The sequence below is a fragment of the Mastigoproctus giganteus genome, chromosome 5, assembly GCF_048544385.1.
Source record: "Mastigoproctus giganteus isolate SK-2022 chromosome 5, ASM4854438v1, whole genome shotgun sequence".
NCBI classification, from domain to species: Eukaryota; Metazoa; Arthropoda; class Arachnida; order Uropygi; family Thelyphonidae; genus Mastigoproctus; species Mastigoproctus giganteus.
This window is the reverse complement of record NC_143579.1, coordinates 158970154-158984358: the sequence shown is the minus strand read 5'-3', so window position 1 is coordinate 158984358 and position 14205 is coordinate 158970154. Positions and strand designations below refer to the sequence as shown.

Below are 14205 nucleotides of genomic sequence, written 5' to 3'. Positions count from 1 at the left end.
GTCTTCTCCGAAACCTATTATCCTCGCTCATGGTGTCATTCAACAGTGCTAGCTTTTCCCAAACCAGGGAAAGATCAGACGAATCCATGCAACTATAGACCGATATCCCTTACCAGCAAGTTGGGCAAGACATTGGAAAAGATGGTACACAATAGACTTGTATGGTACATAGAATCCCACTCAATCATCAGTTGTAATCAATACAGCTTCCGCAAAAACCGATCCACATTAGACCTTATGGTGAAAGCTGAGTGTAACATACGGAACGCCTTTATTCGAAAAGAACATCTTGTCATGGTGTTCCTGGATATTAAAAAAGCCTTTGATACCACCTGGTGCTATGGTATTCTGCAAGACCTGTATGCAATAGGACTTAGAGGTCGACTCCCAATGATCATAGAGAGTTACCTTAAAAATAGAACTTTTCAAGTGTGTTTTTGTAATGCTCTTTCGCAAGCTCTTATCCAAAGTGAAGGTATACCACGGGGATCGGTACTCAGCGCTACCCTCTTTGCTCTTAGGATAAACAATTTAGTGCAGAACATTTTATGTAACATAGAAATCTATCTGTATGCTGATGATCTTGCAATACCTCGCCATTCACAGAATATGCGTTCCATTGAACGACATTTGCAGCTTCCAATAAACAAAATAGTTTCGTGGACTTCACGTAATGGTTATCATCTATCAGCAACCAAAACTGCAGCCATTCACTTTTGTAAAAAACGCCAACTACATCCAGAACCTGAATTATCACTGGGGAATCAACCGATACCAATTACAAGCAATATCCGATTCTTGGGCATAACCCTTGACACTAAAGTGACATTCCAGAAACACATACTACAAACACGAACTGTCTGTATGAAAAAGCTGAATATACTTAGTCATCTCATCTATGACATGGGGAGCTGATCGCTATACTCTACTCCAACTATACCGGGCCTTAATCAGATCTCAATTAGATTATGGTGCTCCTGTTTATGACTCTGCCCGAAAGATTCTGTTAGCCTGTCTCAACACAATACAACATAATGTGCTCAGGATTACTCTTGGGGCGTTCAGGACTTTGCCGGTGCAAAGCTTATATACAGGGTGATTCACTACCAGTGCGACAAACTTGCGGGAGTTGTAGGGGGCACAAAGACGAATCGGAATCACATAGCTTTGCATGGTTCGAAATGCCTTCATCATGTGGTAGAGGACGCTGAATGGGAGATCGCGTGAACAGCGATCCCGCTGGAAGTCAGCATTTGCAAATCATTTCTGTTGAAGAAACCAAGTAACAAAAGTTCTCCGGAGTGGATAATCCGCAGGCTCCAATGATTGGATGCGTTGCAGATGGTATGAACTCATTTGGTTTGTTGACAGTATCCTCCATACAGTGGATTGGGAAATACCCAATCGTTGGCCTATCGCTCGAGTACTCGTACTCGGATTGCCTTCTGCAAGACGTAGGACATTCTCCTCATAGTCTGGCGTCCTCATCATTCGCTCTCGATTCATGGTACCTCTCGTGAAACAACCAGTTTCACGTAACCTTCTGTGCACGTGTGCACAGAAGGTTACGTGATATCCAGCTGAGAACCCAGGGTTTGCCAAGCCCATACTCATCAGATGCGAGCCCCTGGGGATTTAGAGCCTCCAAGCTCAAAACTAGTGACAAAACACACCGATGATGACTTTTCCCAACCCAAGAGGTTGAAAACAAATCTTCAAGAGGAGATACCAGCATTCCTCATACTGCACTCTACATCAGACCAGCCTTTGAGTAAATTGCCCCCATTCCTTGTTCAAAAATGCTTAGAGGCTGTCGCAGGTTCACCAATATCAGTAAGGCGACTCCAGTCTGGTGATCTTTTGGTAGAGACCATGAAATCCCAGCATTCTGCAAAGTTATTAAGTCTGACAACTTTCGGCGGACATCCAATAAAAGTCACTCCCCATGCCACCTTAAATTCCTCCAAGGGAGTAATTGCAGAATGGGACTTATTAACCGTATCAGAAGAGGAAATAGTCAAAGAGCTACGAGAACAAAGAGTCATCCAAGCCAGGAGAATCATGACTCATAAAGATAGTACTCTCATTCCAACAAGGAGCATAATCCTCACTTTTAGCACTCCCATCTTACCAACATCTGTCAAAGCAGGCTATCTCCATTGCCGCGTCCAACCCTACATCCGAAACCCAATCAGGTGCTATAAGTGCCAAAAATATGCACACTCTCAGACTGCATGTACAGGTGAGGCAATATGTCCTAACTGCGGATCGAAGGACCACAACCAATCCGATTGCAACCACTCCTCATTGCTACCACTCCTCATTGCCAAATTGTAAAGGTAATCACCCAGCTTTCTCCAAAATATGCGAACTATGGAAGGAAGGGAAAAAAATACAGAAATATAAAGTGGAGAACAAAGTCACTTATTCAGAGGCGAGAAGAGAAATAATCAAAATGTAGCCAGAGCGTACGTATGCCACAGCTGCCAAACAGGTGCAATCAGTAAGTATCCAAACAGACGTTACAGTTCCTCATAACACATCTATCGCGAATTGGGCACGAGCCATACTCACTCCTCCCAAACAGTGTCCTTCACAACAAACAACTGAACAAGCCAGCAATACTCCAATCTCCATTCCAGCCAATGCGTCAACAATGAAACCAAAAGCTACAGAAACCCCAATGGTGCATCCACGGATTTCAACGGAAATGGATATTGATCAGCAGAAAAATTCAGATGATGGAATTTTAGAACTCCACGCAACTGATGAGATGGACACGACACGTCCTTTCTTTCCTAAGAAAGACAAAGTAAAAATAGAGAGGTATAAACGAGCTACAACCAAAAAACTGTCAGAAGCAAAAACAACTAACAAGAACGCATAATGGAAAGAATTCTTCTGTGGAATTGTAGAGGCTTTCGTAATGCAAAAGATGACTTACACGATCTCGTAAACCGCTATGAACCAGCATGTATATCCCTACAAGAAACCTATTTAAATCTATTTAATTTTTAAACCCATTAAAAATTATACCATGTTCAGAAGAGATAGGAGTATCGACTCGCCGGCCCATGGAGGCGTGGCAGTTCTTGTTAGAAATAATATTCCATCTAAACCTGTTGCTCTTCAGACTCCTTTTGAGGTAGTGGCAATGCGCGCAGAAATTGGCATGACTATTACAATAGCATCTATATATATTCCCCCAAATTCCTCAATCTCCTCAGAAAATCTAGAAAATCTAATAGACCAGCTACCACCTCCTTTCTATTTGCTTTCTATTTGCACTTCAATGCTCATCATTCGCTGTGGGGATCTCCAACAATCGACAAAAGAGGTAAACAAATAGAAAATCTTCTCGATGTGTGCCAACTTACCCTTTTGAATACTGGAGAGCCTACCTATATACATTTTTCTACAGGATCCATGAGTGCAATAGACCTTTCAATCTGCTCTCCCTCCATATGTACTAATACGGAGTGGTCTGTTCTTGAAAATCCACTAAATAGTGATCATCTACCAATTCGCTGCAAGCTGCAAACACGGGTAAACTCCCCTTTGCCGGGTTGCTCCAAATGGAAATTTCGTAGGGCACACTGGAATGAATATTCTTCAAATGTTCAGTTAGATGATGAAATAATTCAGCTTCAACCCATAGATTATGTCACACAACATATAACTAATCAAATATTACAAGCTGCCAACTCTACAATACCAAAGTCCTTGCCTGGGAAACGCAAACACAATAATTACTGGTGGAATCCGGATTGTACATACGCTAAACAGGAAAAAAATAGGGCTTGGAATTTGTTCCGCAAATTCCCCACAACCAGTAACCTAATTAGTTTTAAAAGAATGAAAGCTAAGTTCCGCCAAATAAGAAGGAAAGCAAAAAGAGAAGCATGGATTAGCTTTTCCTCTAGTATAAACAAGGACACAGATATCAGACTCATCTGGAAGAAAATACAAACAATTGATGGCAAATATGTCCAGTCCCCGGCTTCAATATTAAACTGGAAAGGAAAGGAGTTGTCCTCTCCGGCAGAAATTGCAAATGCCTTAGCCGAATCATTTGCCAGTATATTAGGCATATCTACCTACAACCCAATCTTTCAGAAAATTAAAAAATCATCAGAGCAGCATAAGATCAATTTCTCCACTAGAGTTTCACACCCGTACAACCAGCCATTTACATTAACAGAACTTTTAGGGGCGCTCAATAAAACTTCCAGTTGTGCTGCTGGTCCAGATGGGATCTACTACGTCATGATAAGCCAACTAAACAACAGAACAAAAAGGGCATTGTTAAAATATTACAATCGAATATTTCTGGAAAATACTTACCCAAACTCCTGGCGTCACTCAATTATACTAGCCTTTCCAAAGCCAGGAAAGGATCGCAGCTTTCCACATAATTACAGGCCGATTTCACTGACCAGCTGCTTAGGCAAAGTCCTGGAAAAAATGGTTAACAGGCGGCTAACGTGGTTCCTGGAAACTAACAACTTGCAAAATCACAATCAGTACGGGTTTCGAAAGAACCGGTCCACGTTAGATGTAATGATAAAAGCAGAAGCAAACATCCGAAATGCCTTCATAAGGGGACAACATCTGGTCATGATCAATCTCGATATTGAGAAAGCCTTTGATAACACCTGGCGATACAGTGTACTTCAAGATCTTCATTCTTTTGGCTTGAGAGGTCATTTACCCCACTTTATACAAAACTTCCTATGTCACAGAACATTTCAGGTTAGATACATGAACAATTTATCCAAATCATTTGAACAGGAGGAGGGTGTTCCTCAGGGGTCCATTCTTAGTCCAACGTTATTTTCAATAAAAATTACAAACATGATGCAGGATGTACCGAATACAGTAGAATCGTATATGTTCGCTGATGACCTCGTTGTTTCTTGTCAATCCCAAACCATGAACAGCATTGAAAGTCAACTTCAAATTTCCATCGCTAAAATTGAATCATGGGCATTGCGAAATGGCTATTCCCTATCAGAAAAGAAATCTAGTGCAATTCATTTTTGTAAAAAACGCAAGCTTCACCCGGATCCAGAAATATTTTTAAAAAACAACCTGATTCCTGTCACTAACAATTTCCGTCTGTTGGGGTTATATTTAGATAACAAACTTAATTTTGCTTCCCATATTGCTTTCCTTCGAACTACATATCTTAAAAAACTGAACATCCTGAGAGCAGTCTCTGCTAAGTCCTGGGGTGCTGACAGAAGCTCTCTCCTTCATCTGTATAGAGCTTTAATAAGATCACGCTTAGATTATGGATCACGTGTCTATGACTCCACTAGGGAAAGTTCACTATTACGTCTGAACACCATACAGCATAGTGCTCTTAGGATAGCTGTGGGAGCCTTCAGAACATCTCCGGTCCACAGCCTCTATTTTGAGGCAAATGAATCCCCTTTGCATCTCAGGAGAAAATCCTTATTGTGTAATTATGCAGCAAAAATTAAAAGCATGCCATTCCACCCCAGCTGGCAGTACCTGTTTGATCCTCAATATGCTGAATTATATCACAACAAGCCTAATGAAAACCGCCCCGCAGGGATCTGACTGCAAGAACTTATGATCAGTTGGGATATTAAATTTCACAACATATTCCAAGACCTTGCTACTCCTGAAACTCCCTGGACTGAATTCTCATCTCTCTGCGACAATTTCTTTTCAAGATGGGGAAAATCCTCTCTGGCAAATATAAACTATCAACAGCTCCATAAAACTCATTTGTTGGAAAACTCAGATAAAGTACCTATCTATACTGATGGCTCCACAACAGATGCAGCCGTTGGAGGTGCAGCAGTTTCTTCTGCCTTCTCAGTTGCTGCATCTCTTCCTGCAGAATGCACTATCTATACTGAAGAATTATTTGCAATTAAACTAGCTCTAGAAAAAATACACAAAAGCTATATAAAGCAATCTCTGATATACACAGACTCCTTAAGCACAATCACTGCCATTCAAACTACCATGTCGCCCTCTCATCCGATTCTTAAAGAGATACGGTCCAAGTTATCTTACTGTCAAAAAGCCAACCAGAAGGTTACCTTCTGCTGGATACCTGGTCATGCAGGCATTCCAGGTAATGAACAAGCGGACACCGCCGCTAAACACCCTGACTCAAGCTCTTCCAGGCAACAAACAGTGCCCTACACCGACTACAAATCCATCGTTGAAACATCATGTAGGAAGCAATGGTCTGACCTCTGGAAAGCTCAAATTAATAATAAACTGCTGCAGATAAAAAAAGAGCCAAAATAGTGGACATCTAGTATCAGGAAAAGCAGGCGACAAGAAGTAATTCTAGCAAGGCTCCGCATCGGACATTCACATCCAACTCATCTGTTTTTGCTTATGGATAAGAGAACCCTCCTCAGTGTTTCTTTTGCCAGTCGCAGTTGGCAATAAATCATATTCTCATTGAATGTCCCCAACTTTCAACTACCAGAAAATCAAGCTTTACCTCCCTATCCCATTTGAAGAAACCGATAACCTTATTGCAGATTCTTGGCAATGATGCAAATTTGGAGGAACTGTTTACTTATTTGAAACAGATAAATCTCTATAATAGCCTATGATCACAATAACATGAGAAATTTGTGATAAGCAAATATCGAACAGGCAAAATATGGCCCAAGAGGCCCTTGTGCCAGAAAACCCAAATACAACAGCAACAGCCACCATCCATTTACTGTCCAACCTTCAAACTCACAGAACCAACTTTTCATCTTCCTCATTTATTCATTCAACTGCCGTTTTCTGGAACAACCCCCTCGACGTGGGCACCTGTACGTGGTGAGGGGACCTCCCAGTGATGCTGTTGGGTTTCCAGATTAGCATCACTGGGATCTAACGCCCATACCTTGGTTCCAGGGTTACATCGTTGGAATCCGGCGTGTGCAGCCGTGCGCCGCGACCCGTGGAAGCGGAAAGGGGGATCCTGGTGGTTGAGGGGCCCAGCTTCAATACACCACTTTGGCCCCTGCTTCGACGAGACGGGTGGTCCCGGACCGGCTCGACTGGGATCAATCGGCGGGTGGTTCTATACTGCTAGGGTCAACTGCGTTCCGATAAGTCTCCCTCCCTATGGTCCTGGGACGGGATAAAGACTTATTGGTAACGTGGGTATGGTGTTCTAAGCGAACTCGGCGTCCCATTCGTGTACGCAGTACCTGCTAGGTCACGAGTGGGCGCCCCCTCGTAGGGCTCCGTGGTGGGTGAGGTACTTAGGCATCAGACATTTTTTCTTTACTCTCATGAGTAATTTAAATCCTTCTTCTGGGGCCCCAACAAGGCCCCTACCTAATCGATCAGATGAGAATGACACCAATTCTGCTAAAAGAGCCAGAACTGAGGATAAACCACCATCTATTACACCGCTTTTCCTCATACTCCATTCTACCGGAGAGCAGTCAATTAGGAAGATGTCACCCTTCTTCATCCAAAAAGGATTAGAAGGGTTGGCAGGATCACCAAAATCAGTAAAACGGCTGCGTTCTGGCGATCTTTTACTCGAAGCTTTAAATACAAAGCAAGCAGAAAGAATATTAAACGCGACATCCATAGGGGGAATACCAATCAATGTAACACCCCACAAAACTTTGAACTCTTCACGCGGTGTCATTTCAGAGTGGGATCTTCTTCACGTTTCTGAAGAAGAGATCTGCTCTGAATTAAAAGATCAAGGAGTGACAGCTGTCAAGAGAATATCAATGCGGAAGGAAGGGAATCTCGTCCCTACCTGAGTTCTCATCCTAACATTTAACACCCCACGGCCTCCTAGTTCCATCAAGGCAGGGTATTTAAACTGCCCAGTGAGGATCTACATTCCAAACCCACTGAGGTGTTTTAAATGCCAAAAATACGGACACTCACAAACGGCTTGTCGTGGTAACCCTGCCTGTGCTCGATGTGGTGCGAAAGACCACGAGAGCAAGGAATGTTCAGCTTCTAAACCGATCTGTGTAAATTGCCAACAAGATCATCCTGCCTACTCCAGAGCATGCCAGCGGTGGAAGGATGAAAAAGAAATCCAGAAATTGAAAACGGTGCTGAATATCTCCTACCCAGAGGCTAGAAAACGCATTGAACCAATAAATAGCGGGAAACCTTCATATGCCCAGAAGGTTTCTGCGAAGTGTACTATCGGTACGCAGACTGAGATGACTGTACCACCAAGAGAGTCATTCACACCGATTGCCCGCTATTTATTGAGTTCACAAAAGCCCACCAAAAAAACGCAATCAGCTGCCACCCCTATATCCGTACCTCCTAATGCTCCACCACTACCAAAACCAAGTGGTAAAGAGCCAACAGTAATAACAGAAACAATGGATGTCGAGCACAAGGAGGTACCGGATGAATCAGTCTTGGAACTCTTTGCGGAGGAAGAAATGGACACAGGACAGCGTCCATTCTTCCCCAAAAAAGATAAAGCCAAGACTGATAAAAATAAGCCCTCAGCACTTCGGAAGCCGCCTGATGGACCCACCAAGCCAAAATAATGGCTAAATTCCTACAATGGAATTGTCGTGGATTCCGGCGAAATACTGATGACATCAAGGCCCTCCTGCAAAAGCACGAGCCAGTTTGCTTTTGCTTGCAGGAGACTTATCTAAAGGCAAATGATGATCCCACCATGTATAACATCACAATCGTTCGTAAGGATAGAATTGCGGATGGTCCTGCTCATGGAGGAGTGGCTATCCTTGTGAGTAATCAGACCCCAGTTCAGCCCTTGCACATTACATCCAGCATAGAGGCTGTTGCAATTCGCCTTACAGTGGGATTTTTATTAACGGTCTGCTCTATTTATTTGCCACCTGGGACTGACACCCCCCAGGCAGACCTTGATGATCTTCTAACTCAGTTGCCTCCCCCTTTCTTACTTCTCGGGGATATGAATGGACATAACACCCTGTGGGGTAGTGCTAACATCAACGGAAGGGGACGAGTCATAGAGCGTATGCTCAATGACAATGACCTTTCCCTTCTAAATACTGGAACAAACACCTTCTTCCACATGCCTACCCGTACCTTTTCTGCCATTGATCTCTCAATCTGCTCCCCTTCTCTACTCCCTTCACTCACTTGGGGGGGTGGAGGAGAATCCATATGGAAGCGATCACTTCCCCGTGATAACCTTGTTACACAGTGGGAGACCATGTCTTCCTTTTAGGTTACCACTGTGGAAGTTTGATCAGGCTGACTGGAATGCCTTCCAACATCAGGCAAATTTTGACCTCAGTACAGTCAGTCAGGAGCCTATCAATGATGCAGTAACGTACATCACAGAAATAATTGTCCAAGCAGCTGCGAATGCTGTTCCAAAAACATCTGCCCGGTTTCCACCATTTCCCAAACCTTGGTGGAATTCACAATGCACAGCAGCCAAAAAGGCTCAAAACAAAGCGTGGGGGATATTCCGCCGATATCCTACCACTGTTAATCTAATAGCCTTTAAGCGTGCACGAGCCAAAGCACGCTACATTCGCCGTCAGAGTCAAAAGGAATCATGGATCCGTTTTACATCATCTATTAACCAGGCTACCAATTCTAAGGTGGTCTGGGATAAAATCCGGAAAATGAAGGGAAAATATACATCCCACCCTTCTTCAATCCTAGATTATAATGGATGCGCTATTGCAGATCCAACTGCAATAGCCAATGCTCTTGGGGAAACATTCTCTAACATCTCCGCAACATCTTCGTACTCCCCAGAGTTCCTGGTCCTGAAAAATAAACTGGAACGAGAAGCACTTAATTTTAAGTCCAAGGGCCTCTATCCCTACAACGGGGATTTTACTATTCAGGAACTGAAAAGAGCCCTCGCTCTTTCCAAAGCAAGTGCTGTTGGACCAGATGGCATCCATTATGACATGATAAAACATCTTTCACCAAAATCGATGGACTGTCTGCTCCTTCTGTATAACAGAATCTTTATTGAAGGGCAGTTTCCGGATTCCTGGCGCAAGGCAATCGTTCTTGCCTTTGCTAAGCCAGGAAAGGATCCAAAAGTCACTACCAATTATCGTCCTATTGCTCTGACTAGCTGTCTGTGCAAAATCCTGGAGAGAATGGTCAATTCTCGGTTAATATGGTACTTAGAATCAAATGACCTTCTCTCCAATATCCAGTGCGGCTTCCGAAGGAACCGGTCCACTTTGGACCATCTTATTAGACTGGAAACATCCATCCGGGATGCTTTCCTAAAACGCGAACACTTGGTGTCGGTGTTCTTTGACATGGAGAAAGCGTATGACACAACTTGGAGATTTGGCATCTTAAAAGATCTTCATAGCCTTGGTCTTAGGGGACGACTCCCCATTTTTATTAAAAACTTTTTAGACAATCGATCTTTCCAAGTTCGTGTGGGATCCTCACTCTCTCGTTCCTTTAGCCAAGAGGAGGGAGTACCACAGGGATCAGTTTTAAATGTCACGCTTTTCGCCATCAAAGTAAATTCCATCACAGAACAACTTCCTCCAACCGTAAACAGTGCCCTCTATGTTGATGACTTTAGCATTTTTTGTCAGTCATGCAACATGAGGGTTATTGAAAGACAAATGCAAAAAGCCATTGATCGCCTTAATTCCTGGGCACTTGCTAATGGCTTCAGGTTCTCGCCGGAGAAGACCGTTTGCGTGCACTTTTGTCGCAAGCGTAATCTTCATCCTGAACCTGAATTAAGGCTCGGACAAAATGCTATTCCAGTAGCGGCGGACACAAAATTTTTGGGACTCGTATTTGATAAAAAGTTAACCTTTCTGGATCACATCCGTCAACTCCGCACAAAGTGCACAAGAGGGCTGAATATTCTGCGCTCTCTTTCCTCTACATCTTGGGGTGCGGGTCGATGCACCCTACTACGCATCTACCGTGCACTTGTATGATCCAGACTTGATTACGGGTCCCTGGTATACAATTCGGCCAGAGACAGTGTACTTCGTTGGCTGGACCCTGTCCATCATCAGGCCCTCCGTATAGCTACTGGAGCATTTCGAACATCTCCTGTCCAGAGCTTATACGTCGAAGCAAACGAACCGCCGTTATCGCTTCGACGTAAGCAATTGTCTCTAAACTACGCTCTAAAACTGAAATCCCTGCCAGACCATCCTACGTGGCTATCCGTTTTTGAGCCAAGATGGGAAAATTTGTACAACACTCGCAAGACTGCCAATCATCCTTTTGGTATTCGTCTCCAAGAGCTACTCAAAGAACTTAATATCAAGGTAGACAAGGTTGCTCAAACACCGAAGCAACCCCTTCCACCCTGGCATGCTCATGTTCCGGCATGTGACTTGTCCCTCAGAAATTGGGGAAAGTCGGACACTCCATCGTCTGCCTATCTGCAGCTTCATTCAGCACACAGAGCTGAACATTCTGACTTTGCGCCAGTTTACACAGACGGCTCGAAGTCAGAATCATATGTGGGATCTGCTGCTGTCTTTACAGACAGAACTACATCGGAGCAGATTCCCTCTGAATGCAGCATATTTACTGCAGAGCTGCATGCTATAGAGTTAGCCTTGGATCACATTAGTGAATGTCAATACCAACGGTTTATTATATATTCTGACTCTCTCAGTATGTTACAGGCTTTAATAACTGTGAGATACAATGCTCATCCAGTTCTGTCTAGCATTCAGCAGAAGATTCACTTTCTCCATGAACGTGAATATGATATCCGCTTCTGCTGGATCCCCAGCCACATTGGGATTAGGGGAAATGATTTGGCTGACGCCGCAGCCAAATCAGCAATTCCCAATATTAACCGCTGCCTGTCAGTCCCTTATACAGACTACACTCAAATAATACACGGAAAGATACACTCCCAATGGCAGGATTCATGGAATAGACAGACTGCGAATAAATTATATCTTATAAAGCCTGTAATTGAACCGTGGCAGTCCAGTCTGCGCAGGAGTCGTAAGGAGGAAGTTGTTCTCGCCCGGACCCGCATAGGACATAGTCATTTGACACATTCGTTTTTGCTGAGGGCTGATGACCCTCCTATGTGTGAGTCCTGTGCCACAATTTTATCTATTAGACACCTTTTAGTTGAATGTCCAGATTTTAGCAATATCCGTTTTACCGCCTTTAATCATCTGACTGAGCCGTATACACTCAGTCAGATTTTATCCGACAATGACAATGTGTCTGCTATTTTTAGATTTTTGAAAGCAATAAACGTTTTTAATAGTATTTAAAATTTATATGTTATTGTTATATCTTTTATTGATTTATCTTTTTATATATTTATTATTAGATCTGGACATGGTGGCCTAATTAATTAGGTCACCGAGAGTTTAAATTTTTTTTTTTTTTTTTTTTTTTTTTAAATATTACCTAGTGTTGGCGCATTATAGCCGTAGTTGCTAATGCGCCAAAAAACCCAAACAAACAACAACAACAAACAACATCTGGAACAACCTTCCTTCATACATATTTCCTGAAAATTACAGTCTACAGAAGTTCAAGTCCAATGTCAACAAATATCTTCTTTCGTCTTCTCAACCTCCAACCCAAGCACGGTACTAAGTACTATAGGTTCTAATACCTCTTGTGTTTGGGGTTCACATATAAAAAAAAAAAAAAAAAGATATACACTGACTCCTTAAGTGCAGTCTCCGCCATTCAGTCTGTTACTTCTTCTCACCATCCCATTCTGAAACAGATCCAATACAGATTATATCAGTATCAAACATCAAACCAGATGGTCTCTTTCTGCTGGATTCCTGGTCATGTCGGCATCCCATGTAATGAACATGCGGATCATGCTGCTTAACATCCTGACAGTACATCTGAAAGTCCCATAAATTGATTATAAATCCACTATTAAAACAGCATGTAGGACTCAATGGTCAGAACTTTGGCAAACACAAGTAAATAATAAACTATTCCAGATTAAAAAAGAACCTCAGTTGTGGACTTCTAGTGTCAGGAGAAGCAGTCGAGAAGAATTCATTTTGGCAAGACTTTGAATTGGTCATTCTTATACAACACATCTGTTCTTGTTTATGGGATAGAATCCTCCTCAATGTCTCATCTGTCAGACCCAGCTAACAATTAAACATATTCTAATAGAATGACCTCAGCATGCAACTATCGAAAAATCCATTTTCTATTCTCTGTCCAATTTGCAGGAACCTTTAACTTTATTACACATACCTGAAAGACATAATATACAATTTTCAGTCATAAGAAATTCACGAACAAGCACAATATGGCCCAGGAGGCCCTTGTGCCAAAAATCCTCAATTACAACAACAATAACTTTCCCTTCAAAATTTGCTGATGGTGATGAAATTAAGGTGGACAGGGTTTTACATTTAATATATTATTTTAAGTATAGAAATTTTCAGATACAAGCATAATTAAATAGCATACTTCTATTCCTGATTAAAAATTCCATCTTAGCAACAGTGTTCAACTGCTCAACTTAGTATAAACCTACCTACTTCCTTCTTGCTCTGTTTTTTCCCCCATGAATAAAATAAAGAAAAAAATTAGTGTAATTGCTGTAAGTACTAACTTCAGTCTAAAACTTGTAATTTTTTATTACAGAGTTATACACAGAGAAATATGGGTTCCAAGATCTACATTGTTGATGAAATAGTTAATCATGGGCAAAGAGTAACCTTCAACCTGTTTTGCACCATTTTTATTGTTATACTTTCTTTCAACATCAAACTAATTTTTTAATAAACTTAAGATTCTAAAATTTTGTCTCATCTATAAGCTGTAAATAAATTTTATTCTAAAATTTGTAATTTGTAAAATTTTTCACTTCACTTTGTGTGTATATATTGTAATATAAATAAAGTTTTTTTATATATGTAATTTTTTTATAAAATTTCAAAATGCCATTGCTTTATTTTTGGAAATAGGAGACGTGAAACGCAACAGTGGAATCGCTAAAAGTCAGACTTCATGGAGAACCTAAAAATATTTGAGTTTTAGAATATTCCATTTATGAAAGTATATTTTTCTTGTTTCAGATCTTGTTTTTCTTGTTTATCATCAGATGGATGTTAGCTGCTATCATCTCACAATATTCATCCGCGTACCAAGAAATAAAGGTGGGCCTAGGTGACAGGCATTCTAGGCCAAGTTGTTGTTGTTTTGGTTTTTAGGAGCATTAGCAACTAAGGCCATATTGTTCCGGGAATATGC

The 14205-nt window shown here is 41.9% G+C and overlaps 1 protein-coding gene across 1 annotated transcript in view; it reads left to right on the top strand.

Moving 5' to 3' along the window:
* LOC150085794 (protein Skeletor, isoforms B/C-like) overlaps positions 1-13766 on the top strand; it is a 715869-nt gene extending 702103 nt beyond the window's left edge. The window contains exon 16 of the mRNA XM_090374255.1: positions 13597-13766. Within this exon, the coding sequence (XP_090230381.1) occupies positions 13597-13734 (138 nt within the window). The 3' untranslated portion in view covers positions 13735-13766. The remainder of the gene's footprint in view (positions 1-13596) is intronic.
* Positions 13767-14205: the final 439 nt, after the last annotated feature.